The following is a 14563-nucleotide window of genomic DNA, read 5'->3' on the forward strand; positions in this document are numbered from 1 at the left end:
AATTAAAATGATGTCATTTCGGACCACTGGACGGAATTTTACATGTTTTTTTTCTCATTATGTTATCGCTGTCATCCAGACCACAGGGGGCGGTAGTGAGCTCCAGTTAGCTGGATGTTTGCACCCCGTAGGAGTGGTCCAAATGTTTCGACATCACCTCACCCGGCGTGAACGACAGCGGCCAAGCTAGATGGTACTTCGACTCGGCAGCTAACGTTGGGGATTGGATTTTCCAGGCAGAGATATCCATTTCTGTCATTGTGGAGCCGGGCTGTACCACCATGGCTCTTTACGAATATGTCACTCAGGAGCAGCTCGCGGGCTTCGACAAATACAAGGTATGATTAATATACTGTATTAGCCTGCTAGCATCCAGCCATTGAGCCCACAATGTGTGTGTGTGTGTGTGTGTGTGTGTGTGTGTGTGTGTGTGTGTGTGTGTGTGTGTGTGTGTGTGTGTGTGTGTGTGTGTGTGTGTGTGTGTGTGTGTAACAGCTAGCTGTCACGATCTGCAGGGTGCTTCCCTGGCTGAAAAATAAGTGTGTGAAGGTAGCCAAAGTGAGCTAGCTGAAATCATACCAGATACTTGTCAAATCTCCCCCTAGAAAATAAAAGTGTGGTGTAGTTAGTTAGAACTACAGGATAGTCTGCTCAGGTGACTTTAGATGGCATCTTGTATGCCGCTATGACCATAATAGTGTTGTTAAAGGAGTTGTCTTCACTAACCATTGATTGGGGGAAACTGTTAGCGTTCAGGTTTGGGCTCAGAAACCATTTGTGGTGTTTGAACACTCGTCTACAATTTCAAGGTTGACTTTCTGTCTGACAAATACACGCATTATAAACGCAATTTGAGTCAGCCGAATAAAACAAAATTATATTTAAATATTTCAAAGATTCTTCTTATTCTAAGTGCGATTGTGTTTCGACATAATGTTGGGGAACTAACGTACTTTTTCTATTTTGAAAGTGGTTGCCGGAAGTCTCATCGTTGACGATGTCGAGCTTGACTGGCGCAAATGTGCTAATAGCTAGCTGCCCTTTCTGTACGGCGGTGCTTGGCTATGAAATAATGCTTTATCTTATAACTTATATACTGTCAGTTGACTTTATTTAGTGTTTTCTCACATTTCGGAGAATCTCCCGTTTGTCTTCAGTTCTTTTAATGTTGGCTAATATTGCAACAACAGAAGAGAAATAACACCAAGTAGCTGTAATAGATAAGTAAGGGGGAAACCACTCAACGTGAACCAGCACACTGTTGGGGAAACGCTGATATTAAACAGGGGTTGACGACTGAAATCACTTTTATAAGAATTCAAGTGACCAGAGAGCTGTGTTGTCAAAAGGTTACACAGTAACCCCCTTTCTGCATGTCACACAAGCCTTCCAGTGTTCAGTTGATCCCCATAAAGATGAGCATCAATGTGGCAATACAGATACAAGGAGTCTGTTGTCCTGTCACTGGACTGTAGAAAACAGGAGTGGTGGTTATTCAAGGATCTAATGACACAAGACAATTCAGTTTTGATAAGAGGGGAATAATTTGACTTTGGCACTGTGTATATTAGTTTATGAGCAGTTTAGCACTCAGTGTATCCCTGGAGTTACAGACAGGCAAGTAATTCTCATATAAAGCTTTGCGCCACGTGTAAAGACAATAGCAAAAGTCCTGTATGTTTTGAAACAGTTCTTGCGACAATAAGATTTATTTTGTATTTTCCTGGTAATGCTCTTTGTCCTTAAATGACACAAGCTGGCTCTCTCTCTAATACCCCGTCCTTTGATTACTGTGTGAAAATGCTCCCCTGAGCTGTTTTTCATGAGAGAGCCTTTTCCAATAATTGCTTATTAAGTGGCTCACTCCATGTGTGAGCTACTGTGCCTCGAGCATCAGGGGCCGGAGGAGAGCAGAGGATGACAAATGTGAGTGGATGAAAGGGCTGTGGCTCTCTTGGACACACTGGTTGTATTCCTCTAAGGTGCACGGACACAAGCATGCACGTGGAAAGCGCATGAGAGAACAAACCAGTCTGTTTTTCATGCTGTCATCCATCTTTCTGCCTCTCACGGCCTTTGTCACACTTGGCAGAGCCACCTCCCTTGCTGTGGAAGTGAACTGTGTCTCTGTGTCAGTGCTTGTATTTGCTTTCATTTGTACAGTTGTGTTTGTACAAGACCAGAGTGTGAATTATGGTTACGTTTTTTTTCATGTGGTGATGAATAATCACATTAGTTGTTCTTGTTGATTTGAGGAACACACACTTTTGACATTACAGAACATCATATCATTTTTGAAAATTAAAATCTTGATAATGGATTAGATAATTAATCCATTACGCGGAATGAGGAAGCGTCCTGAGTATTAGCGTCAATCTTTGTCCCTGGTCAGCTGTTGTAGTGTTAACAGATGTTTGCAGTGGGGAATTTGAGCTCCTTCAGAGTCTAGTGCTCTTGTGAAAACAGTGCAGTTAAAGCTCAATAATTAAGTCTCTCGTAGTGACCCGAAAATGCAGATCCAAGTCCTTTTCCATGTGAACTGGGATTAAGAATGAGGTCAAAATCTAAAAATCGAACTCAGTCACAGAAAACAGCCCTCGAAGAAGATTGACATCAGAGAGGCAGCATTTACTCTTAATTGAAGGCCTAAAAACACACTTCTTAGTCTGTATGAACACCAGAGATGGTACATTGCACTGTAGCACACACACACATGTTTGTGATGCCTGGATAAAGTAACAGGGACTGGAATCAGGTTTGTTTTGATCTGCATGATGACAGGCTACCAAAATGATCCAGTAAACATGTTACGTGTGAGGCCATATGGCATTTTTTCACGTCTTTGTTCACTTGCAGTGAGATGAAATGAATTGAATGTAAAAATGCAGCTGTTTATGTTTGATAATCACATTCTGATTAAATTGTGTCTCTTTGCAGTACAGCGCAGTGGACTCGAATCCCCTGTCTGTCTATGTCATGCACCCTTTCTGGAACTTTGTGGTGAAGGTGAGAAAGACCTGCTCAGCTCTGCGTATGTGTGTGTGTGTATATGTATACATCATTAATGAGGTTTCCAGCCGTCTGCTGTGATACAATAACAAGACAGCGTCACACACCAGCACCACCTCCTTCTTTGTCAGAACACATCAATCTCTGATTGTTATAATTTGTTTTGTTCTTTAAAGATATTGTGTTGTTTTAGATGCTGCCATGTACCTGATAAAAGGCACAGACTGTTCATTTTTTAGACATGTCCTTGCAAACAGTATGTTTCAAAGGCAGTGACGCATTTATCTTTTTACATGAATCTCTGCTGGATGGCAACCTGATAATAATTTATCAAAATTCATATCTCTGTCGCTAAAATTGTCTCTGCCTAACAGTTATGTAACTGTCCCTAAAGTGTGACAACAGTAATTACTGTCTAGTTATTTAATCACTGTCAATATGATGAGAAGACTTTAGGAGCTGAGTGACATGTTAATTAACTGTTACTGTCTTTTTGTCTCTCTACAGTTTCTACCAACATGGTTGGCGCCAAACCTCATTACATTTACAGGCTTTATGTTCCTTGTGTTGAATTTCCTCATGTTGGCCTTCTACGACTCTGACTTTACTGCCTCCGGTAGGTCCTATACACTACTTATTCTTTCCCTAGTTGTGTTTGTCTAGTGCATAAGGGAGTGTCGTTCAGTTTGTTTTGTCTTAAAGCATACTATAAACTGGTTGGAACCACCCCAATCTGTTTAGAAAATGATAGAAAACCAGAGGTGTGTATGTTGGTGAGTTGGTGAGTGAAAGGCAAAGTCCATCGCCTGGTGAAACATGACGGTGCCTGTGGTGGTTCAGGGTAATCGCTAACCCATTACATCCTACAAACACACACACTGAGCTACTGCTGTTAATAAGTTCAACAATATCTCTAGGAGTTGAACAAAGACTGACACAATACTCTGTAAAGATGTAAGACATTCCAGACAAGTGCTTTAAAATCCAAAAAACACTATAGCTACATCATGAAAATACAGATCTTCAGCCACCTCACACGTCATCAAAATTTATCTCACATGCCCCTTTCCTCATGTCACAACTTCAGGGTGAGTGAACGACTATGTCAATATGTAAATAGCATATAGTGTTTGTTTTTGTTTTTATTACCACACAATTCTTTCAAAGTTACAAGAGCTACAGTGACTAGTTTGGACCGTTTTTTGAAAATAAAGGAGCCAGAATCCGATAGAATCTGAGTGTTCATACTAATGTAATAGTCCAGCAGTGAGGGTAGTTGAGGTCAGCAGCAAGACGATGAAAAGACGACAGCTATGTGTCTCATGTTTCATCCTTACTGGGGATCCATCAACCCCTCTTCCTCTGTGCCTGGTATGTGGTATAAAATTGTCAAATCAACCAATCGTTCCAGGCTCAGTTTTCCCATTGATAGTAAGTCACTTTTACCCCCATCCCTATCACCCCCGGTCTCTCTTTCTCTCGCTCTCTCATAACAACCATTTGTGTGCGCGTGTTTGCCATCAGAGGGTTGTTATGCGTTCGTTTTTTTTCTATTACATTTTTAGACTGCGTGTGTTGAGATTTTGCATATATTTAAAGTGGTCTGTGACTGAAAAAAATGGAGAAATCCTCTAACATCTAGAGTCACTATAAAGACAAGTAGGCATGGGACAAAATGGAAATTTCATGTCATTATTATCTTGGCCAAAATAATTGCGATACATTGCGACAATCATGAAAATATACTTTATACTTTCAAAATGGCACTAAAACACACTGGAATCACTTTACCTTCACTTTACATTTTGTATGCTGGTGAGCTATACAGCTTTTTCAGGTAAAGCCATATTAAAGATATTCAGGGTTATCCTGATATTGCAAATTCAGGGTTAGGGTAAATGTATCTGATTGTTTTTTTTATCACAATACTGTAATGGCAATTTTTAGGAACCTATTTGACCCTTTGACCTGGTCATTGTAAAACGATACGCAACTGTTAAAATGGCTATTATATGCATATAACCTTTAGCCCTGTTTCTAATATGTCCAAGTAAACAGCGGGATGTTGAGACTTCACAAAGAAGCCAAGGACATGATCATCTCACCACACTATCCGTCTGTTTGCTGTCCCAGAACTCAGGAATGTGTAACTGTGTTAGAGTGACGCTCCAACAGGGATAAAATCATACTGCTTCTTCCAATCGGGGCTCTTTTGGACTGGACACACGAGAGTGTGTGACGGTTGCGTTGAGATCATTCATGGATGACTTGAATAAAACCTTACAGAAAGACAAGATCATACTTTGTATGCTTTATTAAACAAATTGCCACCACAATACGCAATAATATCGTACATCTTCCCATCCCTACTAACAAGAATATTTGCTGTCAAGCCCTTACAAGAATAGCTAAACCAACTGATGCACACATGTTAATGGTTCACCTAAAAATATTCTCCTCAGCAGTTGTTTCTCCATACAGTTGTTTCTGCATTTCCATTTTTAGATTAGATAAGTTCTAACCAAACCCTGAGGAAATTTGTATTTGAATTAAAAAATCATTTGGCTGTCTGTGGCTTTCTCTGTGTGGTGTGATGTGCTGCATATTTACATTATTTGTGTCTCAGCTGCAGGACATGAACACGTGCCTAGCTGGGTCTGGGTTGCTGCAGGGATCTTCAACTTCTTGGCCTATACACTGGGTGAGTCCTAACCCCTGCATCCCATGTGTGTTGTTTTATCTCTGACTTTTCGAGAGGCTCAGGGGAAATTCTTCCTAATGGAATGTATTCTGTAGAGTGACTCTGTCCACCACCAGCATTTGGGGAAAATCCTCAGTATATTGTGTAAACGTAAAAAAAAAAAAACATGCAGTATGTGATTTGAGCTGTAAGAACTTCAAAGCTATCCAGTCTGTATTTAGTGTTATGGTAGTACATTTGATGTAGTAGTCAGACTTTTCAACTTAAAATTCAGATTTTTTTTATGAAATGGCCACCTTAAGTGTGTGTGGAAAAGGAAACAAGTGGGAGAAGCAGGCATTGAAATATGGGTGGGGTCATTTATTAGACACACTCTGCCTTGTTCCAACAACTACTGTTTACAGACCCTTGAGAAAGACATTTAAAGATGTTAATGTGTAATATGTGCTCCAGGTTTAAATGAAAAGCAATATTTGACATAAGCTGCATCCACATGGATACCGGCAAACAGTAGACGGCAAACCGGATGCCATGTTAGTGTTACAGGTACTTTCTGATGTTGACCTTTCTACTCTCATCCACCAACAGTAGGCAGCATTGTTGGTCCAAAGTTTAAAAAAAAAAAAAAATTTTAAACTCGAGTTATGTACTCTAGCTCCCTCACACAAGGAGAAAGTATTGGAAATTTTGACTTTCTAATAATTGCTAATTTACATAAGATACTATGCATGTAATAATTTTATTTTTTATTATTTTAATACATATTTATTACTTTTTTTTTAAATTATGTGACATCAACCTAGCAACATATTGTCGTGTGTGTCATTTTGAAGTCTTGCCATTCTAGCGGATGGTTTGTTTGCTTGTTCCTGTGCTGAGGAAGGTGCTGTCTGTCTTCAGTTTCAGTTCATCAGTCTGAATCCATTTAAATGCAGCATAAATTGATGTTCACTGTTTAGTGCGATCATCCAAGGCATTTAATGGAGATCGTAATTTCCGTAATTAGTTATTAAATACTAATGTGACTGTGCCACACACCCCCTTACTCTTCACCCCAGTGGTTCAAACGGTATTGATCACAACACAAGAGCAGCATTTACACAACAAGGTGTAACATTATGCATAATAAATGTTGGTACGTGTTGGGACAATTTTCCTGACTAAGAGCTCCTGAATAATGCCTCTCATCAGTAGCTTATAGGAATTCTAATAGAAGTGCTAGAGAGGCGAACTGAATGTGATCTTGTTTATAGCACGCTCACTGACAGTTGCAAAGGCACTTAGTCATATAAATACCATATAGATGCCCTCAACTTTCCCCCAGGCTGTTAGTCAGTGAATCTTTCTGCTGCCAAATAAATACAGATTCATTTTACTGTCAAATTCCTTCTCTGTTTGTGTTTTTATTCGTGTGTAGAAATGTACTCTGTGAACCAGACTAAAGTCAGTTTAAAAGCTGGCTGACAATTTTGTGAACCATTTAAAATGAAATCACTTTCCATATGGCATTTTCATATGAGGGTGAGTTTGCAGAATACTTCCATGTGTGGATGAAATGAGTGTAGTTCTGACAGTGAACTCAGTAGTGGGCAGCAGGAATGTGGACTTTGTACAGTTATGTGAGTGTGGGCAGCAGATTTGGCTGAGTGGAAATGGGAGACGTTAAAAAAAGAACATCTTTATATGTTTATGTGTTGCTATGTAAACACAAACGTATGTAATGATCTGTGTCTTTTTTTTTATGTGTAGATGGTGTTGATGGTAAACAGGCTCGTCGCACCAACTCATCCACACCTCTAGGGGAGCTGTTTGACCATGGCCTGGACAGTTGGGCCTGCATCTTCTTTGTGGCCACTGTCTACTCCATATTTGGTCGAGGGGAAAGTGGCGTGGGCGTGGCCACACTGTATTACATCCTGTGGGTGGTGCTGTTCTCGTTCATTCTGTCTCATTGGGAGAAATATAACACTGGCATCTTGTTTCTGCCCTGGGGATACGATATCAGCCAAGTGGTAAGGACCCACACGAACCCGTACACATGGACCTAGATGTGAAATAAGATGAAATCCACAGCTAGTTAATTGACCATTTGCTAATCCCTGACCCTGTAGTAACTGTTGCTACCATAGTCAAGCTTGATGTTCTCTCGGTGCATCAAACCAAGCTCTCTGGCAGTCAGTTTTTGTTGGTTGAAATGCCAGCTAGCTAACATTAGAGTTAGTTGAAAATGCAGTCTCTGGCTGACCTTTGAATGAACCGGTTTTAAAATGAGAAAGGTAAAAGGGATCTTAAAGGTGCAGGTGATGAATTAGCATCCTCACCACTTAGTGATCCGTAAAGAAGAGCCATAAATAAAGAAACACCACTGTTCTTGTATTTCAGTGTAGAGACAGTTCGCTCTAGTGGTATAAGTCTAATTCACAAAAATGTAATGTTCACTTTCAACATTAAAAGTCAAAAGGCTATTATGAGGAGGACTAACCAATGTATGCAGCGAATGGAACGGCATCTCCGATGATTGGGAAGTCACTGTTTGGGGGAGGGGTTTAACAAATGGTCAACACCCTGATGTACCAACCTTCTAATGACTTGATGCCTTGGGTCTCATCTCCTTTCAGACCATATCCCTCGTTTACTTGGTCACTGCTGTGGTTGGCGTGGAAACATGGTACAAGCCGGTCTTTTGGCACTTCCTCTACAGAGACCTGTTCACCTTTATGATCATCGGTGAGCTGTGATTGGTCACACTGTATACATTCATTCACTAGCTCAAGCAGCTATAATAATTTACTTCTCTTTTTATTCCCAGCCTGTTCCTTCACTGTGACCTTACCCATGAGCCTCTACAATGTCCTGAAGTAAGTCAACTTTTCATTAGCGTTTTATTACATTGTAGTATTATTATTTCACACAGCGCTCTGAACTCTTCAACCTCTGTGGTTTCGCAGAGCTTACCGCAGTAACACTCTGAAGCACAGCAGCCTGTATGAAGCATTCCTTCCCTTCCTTTCTCCTGTCCTCCTCTTTGTCTTGTCCACAACTTGGGTGGTCTACTCTCCATCCGAGATCCTCGAGCTGCAGCCCAGGATCTTCTACCTCATGGTGGGAACAGCCTTCGCTAATGTCACGGTGAGCGTCTGCTGATTTTAAACACACATACGCCATTACTCTTTTTGTGCTTTCGACAGACACACAATACATACATGTCTGTATTTAGGTTATAATGTACATTTATTCATGTGTGAATGTCTGTATTTTATCTTGCAGTGTAAGCTGATTGTGTGTCAGATGAGTAACACACGTTGCCAGGCACTGAGCTGGCTGTTGCTGCCCATGGCGCCGGTGGTTTTGTTAGCGGTGACCGGGGTGGTCGGCAACGAGACCCTGCTCCTGTATCTGTGGACAGCTGCTGTCATACTAGCGCACATACACTACGGTGTATCAGTGGTAAGAGCACACACAGTACCTCTTTGAAATAATGAAATAAAAAATGGACAGTAAATATGTAGCTACAAATAGCAGCCGGCTGGCTTATATTAATCTTACAGTGGAAACCGCTAGCCGGGCTCTGAGTGGTAACCTGCTGGATTGGTTCCGGGCAATCTTGCACATGACCTAATGCAAAAAGATGAATTGTCTTTTTTATACTACGGGTTAAATAAACAAGATACAGCGTGTTAATTAATTAACATTTGTTACCTTTAGACAGAGCCAGGCTAACTGTCTCCTCATTTCCAGTGTTTGTGCTAAGCTAAGCTAAGCTAACCTGCTGCAGGCTGTAGAATTGTATTTAACAGACAGATATGCGAGTCATATCCACCCTCTTATGTAACTGTCCAACGTCTAAGTGTAGTCCTATTAATACTACTTCAAGTCCCTGTGCTTCAAAGTCAGAGACAGAATTACATGTGTTGGTCCTTAGCTGCTAAATGTTGAAAATTATACACATTTGAATTTGAACATCTCCAATAAAACAATGTTTTTTTCCATCGCTAGGTTCAACAGCTCAGCGGCCACTTCAACATCCTCGCCTTCTCCCTGAAGAAGCCCAACAGTGACTGACAGGAGGAAGAACGAATCGGCTTGAAAGAAGCTGAGGTTTAGGCTCCTCCCCTCCTCGGCTTATCGACACTTCACTCTCATCACCACGGAAACCTCATCCCCTGCCCTCCATTCATGAGGACACTGCAAGTGGAATAAACTGTGGCCCTTTTTTTCCACTGTCCCCAGACACACATACACATGCACACACACACACACACACACACACACACACACACACACACACACACACAACTCATGTTCCTAACCAACCAACCAAACTCTGCTCTCTGCGATTGGGCAGGCCCAGGGGCTCTGGCTTCCGTCATTGGTGATTGGCTAACTCAGTTGAGCCAATGAGGTGCAATTGTTTCCTACGGAAATGTGCTTCAGTCGTGAGGACAGGAGCCATGCAAACACACACACACACACACACACACACACACAGACATAATTACATTATTCTGCTTTCATGCAGATCATTTATATCTCGTGGCAAGTATTTCAAATACAAACACAGCCACACACACACAAACACACACAATTGCACTCACATCTGTGTTATGAATGTATGATATGCCTTGGGGAAACACCATTTAAGTTTTATTATATTAACAGGAATGCCTCAAGTAGTGTTGTTTCGAAACTTGACCAAACTCCTAAATTCTGCCCACACGTGGCTCATACATCCACAGTTGTGTTCAGAATTTAAAGGTTCAGTCACCTTTTTATCATTGGATGATTTTCTGTTGAAAATCCCTGTGATAAATGTTAATAGATATATATATATATACTGTATGTGTGAAGGGGTTTTGAGCATTTTATTTTCGAACTAAAATGAAACTTCAAAGAAAGATGATTACTCCTGTAAAACATTGTATAAATTTCCCTCTAATTAATTCCGCAGTTGTCATAGGTAAACAGAGTTTAATTTCGACTAACCAGGGCAAGAATTGACCAGGGTGACCTCCGACCTTTTGAACTCTACTAACCCTCCACTTTGACCTCTGTGATTACTGGCCTCGCGGCTCTCCCTACCCTTTGAGGTGTCGTGTCTTCATGCTGATTCGTTCGGTTTTATTTTTTACATTTTTTTTTTTTTAATACATATTTGGTCATTTGTTTATCTGTTGCCATGGCAATGGTTTGTGGTTTAGTTGCGCAGCGCTTGAATGAAGAGTGCGTTCAAAAACCGTCAATGGAGCGGACTCACTCTGAGGGAACAAGCCTTCGCACAAGACACCACAAACGCGACAACACCGCCTGGCGTCACACTGTCCAGCTTACGCACAGATATTATTACATCTTTTAAACTGTCTGTCAGATAACTCTGAAACTGTATTGTTGCGTTTGTTTTGTTTTTTTGTTTCTGTTTTTCAGTCTGTTAAACACTGTTCCTCCGTGTGATTTGAACAATGTATCCATGGTGAAGATGGATATTTGATAGTGGCTGCTCACTGGACTTTGGGTTCTGATCAGACTGGTTTTCACTGCCAGGCTAATTAAGATTTGACAGGGCTTACGTTTCATCTTTCACCTTTCACTGCAAAAATCCGTTATTTTCTTCATGTTACAACATATACAGCTTGTCAGCGTGGTTGTAGTCTGGAGGAAATGCATTATTTTGTGTGTAACCCGACCTTTTGGAATCCCTTTTTTGACCATGCTGTTGAAAAGTTACTAGTCTTGTCTATCTGCAAGGACTCCAGTATCTGTCGACATAGGACAGGAAAGCTACGCTCAAGAGTTTCACAATTCAAGCTTGGCCTGACTGTATCCTAAATGATCAATGTGGAGCCAAGACTAAGTGTTCTTTTTCACCAATATTTTTAAACTTCGTCTCAAGCAAGGATCTTAGCCCACAAAGTCTGCCGGGGCTCTGGTTTAATGTCATGGCTCACTTTTTAACAGGTTCACCCAGTCAACTAAACCACCGGTCCAATGTCTGTGTCTCAATGAAGGAAAATTGTTCAAATTAACCAGGATAACAACTTTTGGGAAAGCCTTGTACTTGCCTCGTGAATGGCAAGCTCAATTGGGAGTTACGTTTGAACATGAAGTCTGAATGTTAATCATCTCGTATAAGGTAGATCGCTGCAATAGAAGTGTGAGGATACTTTAAAACTACATAGGACATTAGATACACTGGGGAGGGGGGAAAAAAAAAACACTTGGATTTTTGTGGATCATTTTTACCACTTCTCCAAAAGTTTTGTAAATTTGTTATCGAGCAACACTGAACATTTAGACCACAGCCTTGTAGTGTCCCTGCAGTACTGTCACGACTGGGAGAAACAACGTAAGATCCAACTCTACTGCCATAATACCCAGTAAAGTAGCCTTTTGGTTTGCTGTACTTCTGCTCTGCAACTGGGAGAAGCTTGTATGCAGTCATAAGCACATCATAGTTGTAATTTGATTTGACACGTTGGTAATGAAGCCCCACATCTGTGACTTTGGAGACCGTAGATTGTAGTGACGTGAGAACAACTGTGACTGAGATTTTGCCACTTAAACGGTAAACTGTTTTTTTTTTCTGGTGGGGTACATGCACTGTTAGGGTATGTAGAGATCCATGTGTACGTGTCTGTTAATGTATGGGTGTATACTCTGTATGTGTGGATATCTGTGTAAATACATATATTATTTCCTCATTTTTATTTTATTTTTTAAACTACAAATGGGATTGTTTTTTTCTTTCCGGTAGGCTGATTTCTAAAAACGCATGTGGCTGGTTTCTTTTTTTTTTTTTTTTTAGACCAGGGGGATGATGCCAGTCAGCAGCGTTCTTCTCGTCAGCTCCAAATCCTGCAACGCTAAAGAACTTTTTTAAATAATTCTCATCTCTCCTGCTCCACTGTTTGATTGGATCTGGTCTTTTTCTCTGGGATAGTTGGGAGAGGGGGACAGGCTCTGGGTGTGAAGAACTCCACCCCAGCCTGCAAACACTACAAACAATGCTAAATGCAACAAGGGATTTCATATCATACTACTAGAAAAATGCAAGCTGGGTGAGAAAAATTGTGCCATTCTACAAAACAGAAAATAGAAGATAAGAACAAGTGAAATTCTCACCCAGCCAGCAGATTCATTCATCTCTTTATTTAGGATAAAGAATTTTCAGAGCTAATTTTTCAGGCATTTTTTGTAGTGTGCTCCTCTGCTTCACTCACCACTTTCTAGGAAAACTGTCTTAATCCCCCCTGGATCAATGAACCAAGTTGTTCAAATTGTGACTAAGTTGTTATATAATGCTGCCCTGGCAAACACTCCAGGGCTTCAGTGTGGCTACTTGTGATGTTGTATTTAACCAGTGAATGAAAGGACTGTCCAGAAACAAATAAAAGTGGATTTTCGTTAACCACTTCACTGTGTCGTGGCCAGAAACTTGAACTTTTATGAGCTAACGTTCCTTTAATATCCACTAGGGATCAGCAGAGAGCAGCGTTGAGCCTCGTGTACTCAGTAGTTGGACTGCTGAAGCATTTACATCTCTCTTTAACAGGCCTTCTGTTTCTAGTGACCCTTCTTTAATTAAGTGGGAGGTAGTTAGATTTAACTTCATCCAGTTTTTCTCCACTGCTTACACACATTTCTTACAAAAGCATCAAGTTCTGTATCAACATATCAAGATCACAGGCAACTTAACTTTTCTTTTCACACACACACACATACAAACACACGGCAATACACGCTAGGGCTGTCACGGCTCTGAAACCGAGACCGAAATCACGACACTAAAGTCCACGGTCTCGTGTCGCGGATCCGAGAGACAGAACCGCGACACCTGGACTGTTGAGCTCCCGTTAAGACAGTGTAACTGCGGCGGTGGCAGTGGCCCGTGGGGTGGTAGTGGTGTACGCCTATATCGTATTTGTATTGACAGTAGGTTATTCTAGGTCATTCTCCACCTTATTTCAGTGTTTATTTACTACTTTAATCTGCTCCCTTTCTCTTCTCCCCACACTCACACACAGCACACACACCTAGCCTGGACCTCTGCTCACTCACGGCAAACACGCCCACTTGCTCCGCCTCTTTCTGTCTCTCTCTCCCTGTGTGTGTCGCTAATGACTTTCTCCATCCGCAGTACGGTTCATAAACTCACCCGTGATTCAGGTTTTAAGTGTGCCGCATGTGGGTCCAAACCGAAACTATCGTTAGTGAGTGACATCTGCAGTGGTGCGTTCACTGACGCTCCGTAATGTAAGAGTTCTGCCGTATCCGCTTAATGTAATATCAGATAACACCTCTCTCTCTGTTTCTCTGCAAAATGGGGAAACGGGGAAAACCGCGGTATGAACCGAACCGTGGCTCAAAAATCAAGGTCTGACCCAAACCGTGGATTTGGTGAATTGTTACACCCCTAATACACGCTCTAAACACAGCAGGGAACTGTGTGCAGGAATTTTTTTTCAAGAAAAACATTCAAGGACAGCAACATTTGTGTTTTTCCATTTCAAAGCAGAGGTAATCGAAATAGAAGTAGAATACAAACCAGAAAAAATAGACGGAAATTACAAACAAGCTTTGCCATGTTCTTTTTAATAGGTCACCCACACTATTAGTATAAGTATTAGTATTAGAATTAGTATTCACAGTACCTGTGTGTTACTGTATCTAGAAATGAGAATATCAGATCCTTCTTGTGAGACAGTGACAGTAAGGCAGAGGATGGACTGTATTATCACGCTCCTTTTACAGCCTGTAAATCCAGCAGTCTAGAAACCAAAATAAGTTCATCCTCAACTCGGTGCAGAAATTCAAGTGATATTTGTCTCATTCTTATGACTTTTTCCTGCAGAGTAACCA

At 41.1% G+C, this 14563-nt stretch overlaps 1 protein-coding gene across 1 annotated transcript; it reads left to right on the top strand.

The window, feature by feature from the left end:
- Positions 1–140: 140 nt before the first annotated feature.
- selenoi (selenoprotein I) lies at positions 141–13115 on the top strand. The gene is made up of 10 exons (XM_051408375.1): positions 141–338; positions 2938–3006; positions 3517–3625; positions 5636–5710; positions 7460–7722; positions 8329–8437; positions 8520–8568; positions 8659–8839; positions 8978–9157; positions 9707–13115. Exons 1-10 carry the CDS (start codon positions 282–284, stop codon positions 9812–9814), a joined length of 1200 nt encoding a protein of 399 aa, XP_051264335.1. The 5' UTR covers positions 141–281; the 3' UTR covers positions 9815–13115.
- Positions 13116–14563: the final 1448 nt, after the last annotated feature.

The sequence above is a fragment of the Dicentrarchus labrax genome, unplaced genomic scaffold (genome assembly GCF_905237075.1).
Source record: "Dicentrarchus labrax unplaced genomic scaffold, dlabrax2021, whole genome shotgun sequence".
In the NCBI taxonomy this organism is placed as follows: Eukaryota; Metazoa; Chordata; class Actinopteri; family Moronidae; genus Dicentrarchus; species Dicentrarchus labrax.